The 4,200-nt window shown below is 46.2% G+C and overlaps 1 protein-coding gene across 2 annotated transcripts in view; it reads right to left on the bottom strand.

Moving 5' to 3' along the window:
* The window catches only part of IFT140 (intraflagellar transport 140), a 78,414-nt gene that overhangs the window by 1,595 nt on the left and 72,619 nt on the right, over nucleotides 1-4,200 (bottom strand). For both annotated transcript variants that reach the window (XM_080981917.1, XM_080981918.1), the window contains exons 26-29: nucleotides 2,998-3,204; nucleotides 2,192-2,404; nucleotides 1,947-2,113; nucleotides 1,263-1,404 (exon numbers count right to left, since the gene is read on the bottom strand). In XM_080981917.1, the coding sequence (XP_080838043.1) occupies nucleotides 1,263-1,404; nucleotides 1,947-2,113; nucleotides 2,192-2,404; nucleotides 2,998-3,204 (729 nt within the window). The remainder of the gene's footprint in view (nucleotides 1-1,262; nucleotides 1,405-1,946; nucleotides 2,114-2,191; nucleotides 2,405-2,997; nucleotides 3,205-4,200) is intronic.

Below are 4,200 nucleotides of genomic sequence, written 5' to 3'. Positions count from 1 at the left end.
CTAGGGAGAACAAAAGTATGTCCTAGTCAAGGGTTGTTCTCACTTGAACAGAATGGTAAAATGAACTAAAAAAATCTACCTCCAGGTGACTGTGGCACTGACAAGCTATTTTAAGCTCAGACTGTAAGCCGTTATCTGCTTATACTGGAACAGTGCAATCATAACCACGGATTTGAGTTGTCTTTGTGAAACCATATCCACTGGTTTTCAACATCTGACTAAGGAGTTTTCTAATAGCTATACCAACAGCAGAAGGGTTGTGAGATGCTGGTTTTCATTAGCTGTATGAGTGATTCCCAAGGCTCCATAATATCTAGAATTTGTATTCCTTCATGTTCATATAGTTAGAACCTGCATTAAAGGGCTGGAAGCCAAGAGACAGACTGTTTAAAGATGTTGCAGTGTATAGGTAGATGTTACAGAACTGTTAGCAGTACTATTTGGGAAACCTGGCATTAGACGGCTAATAGTCCGGCAGGATCTGTCTGCAGAACAGATTTGCTGCCACGCAGTGTCTTTTAATGCAGCTCATTTTTTTGCTTGAATTCCATGTGACTAGAGAGCACCTGGCTGTTCCAGAGGAGCAGTTCCTTTCGCCCACAGCCAGTAATTCTGCCTTCCCTATTTTACACTAGGTCATGTTGACACTTCCTGCTCTTAGCAAATGAATCATTGCATCTCCAGATGGTTCAACACAATTGTTTCCTCTGCTTGTCTGTGGCTCCCCCCTTCCTCCCCGCACACCAGGTGTTGGTAAGAGCAAAGAAATATCCCCTGATGATAATGTTTATAAATTATATTTGGAACTGCCACCTCCTGCCATCCAACTATATAATAATCTTATTCAGGACTGGTTTAGACATTACACTTCTAGTGAGCTATTTTCCATTTGTGCTTCTGAGAGCTGACCTACACATTCCTAAAAGAATCACTGGAGTAAGTGGAAGATCTGCATGCCTGAATATTCCCCATTCTCACAGGTAGAAAACTAGTACTTGAGGGAAGGGCTGCTCCCTGACATTCTAGCTCTCTGTGTGTAGGGAGTTCTAAAAATACATGCAAGAAAGAATTCAATTATGCTTCTGTTGTATTTTGCATACAAAATAGTATGCAGAATTGTACCACCACATATTATCGGTGGTCATACAATCTCACAAGAACAACACTTGTGTGGTGCTGAATATTTTGAATGGGTCTGCCCATGTCTTATCAAGGAGGCTTGTCTCTATTGAAATACCCTTGAAAGAGCTTGGACCACTCACCATCTGGAATTCTTGGACCTGTAGGTGGTGTTCTACCAGGAAGCCGAGAACATCTCCCAGGCGGATGGCACTGTCGATGTCTGGCTCACCCAGGAGTAGCTCACACTGCCTTATTGCCTCCTTGGGATCCTCTGAATAAAGCCTAGGAAGGGGAAACATCAGACACTAAGTGCTATGGGAGAAAAGCTTTTGTTATATCATTTGCCTCTTAGTGGAAAAACTGTTTGATGCCTATCAGGTATAGAAATCTAAATTCATGCATGCTCCAAGCAGTAGTATTTCCTTTCTCCCTGAATATTTTAGAAGGGACTAAGGAAAGAGCAGAAAGCATAGACTGCAGGCGAGTTGAAGCTCCAAGAAGCACACAAGTTTCCACCCCCACTCACAAATACCAGAGTTTTCATCATACACTGCCAAGACTCTGCCCCCACCCTTCTGTTCTTCACCAGGAATAAGAGCAGGGTTGTGTACAGTTCCGATAGGCTGGCTGCTGTGTCAGTCGCAAAGCCAGCCTGAAGCAGACATAGTGGAAGGGGGAACCATCCCGAGAGTCTAGTGAGTGTCCAGCTTATCATTCACAACCTCTTTCCGATTGAGCCTCCTGAACTGCAGAAGTTCAGAATGCTTTTGACAAAGATTGTGCAGCATTCCCAATGCACAGAAGTCTTAGCTGTTCCCTCTCACCTCCGGGCCTGAATGAATCTCTTCACCAGGGCCATCTTGCTGTGGAGGAGTGCAAGTTTGCTCTCCTGCTCAACGGGGCTGCGTGTCTTCGCCTTTGACAAGCATTTGTACGCCTCGGTTAGGGCTCCCAGTGCCTTCTCATAGTTCTGGTACTCATCCACCTCAACCTGCAGAGAAAGTAAATGGGATGAACTTCACTTTCTCTTGTGCAACCCAAACTCTGTATCTGAGAAACACCTACGCACCTGAGCACAAGCATCGTAGAAACCAGCTAAGAGGTCAAGAGCCCTCCCTTTGGTGTAAAAGCTGATGATGTTCTTCATAATCTCTGGGTCCTTGCGCCAGTCCAGGGACTGGAGATAGTTGGCAGCCATGATGTAAATCTCTCTCTGTCTGGAGACACCAGCAAAGAACACAATCTTCTCTGTATCTCCCGATTTGAGCAGGGCTCTCATTGCCTGCAAATGAAGGGGCAGAGTTGGTGAGGCTTGCATTTGTCTGTGGCAAACAGCAGCAGCAAACCAGAGAGAGCTAGGAAAGAAAGACCTGCAGAATTGCATGTTTCAGTCCAAAGTTTAGGACCCCACAAAAAATTCCCATCCCCACACTCTTAGGCTGAAGACAATCAGTACATAGGGTTTTTATCTGTGATAACTAGCACCTTAAATCAAGATAAGCTAACAGGAAGCAAGTGCAGAAGATCAAGGACTGGGAGTAATATGTTCCTGCCACCTCATTCCTAAGGTGACAGACTGCAACATTCTGAATTATACTGTACATTACAGAAAACAAAAAAGCATGGGTGACAGGGAGGAGAGGTTGTCCAAGCTCCAGGTTCAGAGGTGGTAACATTTGCTGGAGAACAACAGGCCTCTCTTTCCTTCTTGCCCAGTTTGTGGGCTTCCCAAAGGCATCTTCCTAGGTCCTTCTCTGGTAACTTCACCAGCCGAAGTTAATAAAAGGTGCCCTTGGCCACCAGTGCTCAGACTTCCAGAAACCTTTTACTAGCATCAGCTCCTGCCAGCAGCCACAGCAGTGCAGCACAACTTGCCTTCAGCTTGTTCCCCGACTGTGTGTACTTCTTAGTGGCCATGTGGTAATTGCCCTGCCGCATGCAGCAATCGGCAATTTGCTCCAGAAGTTCCCGTCGCAAGTCCTCTGGGACCTCTTTGGAGTCCTTTGAAATGGTCATCTTCTCAGCCATCTCCTCGGTGATGGTCAGATTCTGTGTCAGACAAAGCTGGAGAGCATCGTGGTACTGCAAGAGAGAACAAACAGAGTAAGATCTTGCAAGGTGAGTGGAGGTGGAGAGGGAGGGAAGGAGGACAATACAATTTGCCAAGCCTAAGCCCTAGGATGAGAGCATCTTTTGAAGAGCACTTTCTAACTGAGGCTGAGCTCTTTTTTTGGGAATGTGCAGTGCTTCAAAGGTGATTCCTAGCAACACAATGGGAAATAAGACATCACTGAAAGAGTAACCAAAGCCAAGCCATTACAAGCTTCAGGGTGTTAGGGCCAAAAAGAAACATGATAGCAATGCACCAAGGCTCAATGCCGGGGGGGGGGGGGAGTGGAGAGAGGGAGGGAGATGGGAGTCAGATAAACTGTTTTAGCCACAAAATGGGCACTGCAGACTATCCTATATCATGACATCAAAGGTCATCAACCTTGGGTCCTCTGACATTGTTGGATTCTCCCAGCCAGTCAGGGGTGATGGGAGCTGCAGTCCAGCAACATCTGGGGAACCAAAGTTGAATAGCACTGTTCTAGGCAATTTGCAATCTGAAGGGGTGTTCAGAAGTTTACTCAACAATTATGAGTTTCCACCTGGCACTTTTTGGACACCTTTTGGGTCCTCAATCTCTTCCCTAAGAAAATGGAAGACAAATCACCATATTTTTCGCTCCATAGGGCGCACCGGACCATAGGGCGCACCTAGTTTTTAGGGGGGAAAATAAAGGAAAAAAAATTCCTGCCGCGCTCAGAAGGCTTGCGCAGAACAGGCTGCTTTCTGCAAGCCTTCTGAGCCCGGCGGGAACTCCCGCACCGACCCCTCTCGCTCTCCAGGCTTCAGCGAAAGCCTGCATTCGCTCCATAGGACGCACACACATTTCCCCTTCATTTTTGGAGGGGGAAAAGTGCGTCCTATAGAGCAGAAAATACGGTATTTCCTCTGCCAAGCTACACAAGGCATTCTAGTGTTTCTGTTCTGTGTTATTGTGACAGGATTCAAGGCTTAAAAGGGTAATTATCA

This window comes from Podarcis pityusensis (assembly GCF_964106645.2).
Source record: "Podarcis pityusensis genome assembly, chromosome: 14".
NCBI classification, from domain to species: Eukaryota; Metazoa; Chordata; class Lepidosauria; order Squamata; family Lacertidae; genus Podarcis; species Podarcis pityusensis.
The sequence above is the reverse complement of the archived record's forward strand: the minus strand, read 5'-3'. Positions and strand labels throughout refer to the sequence as shown.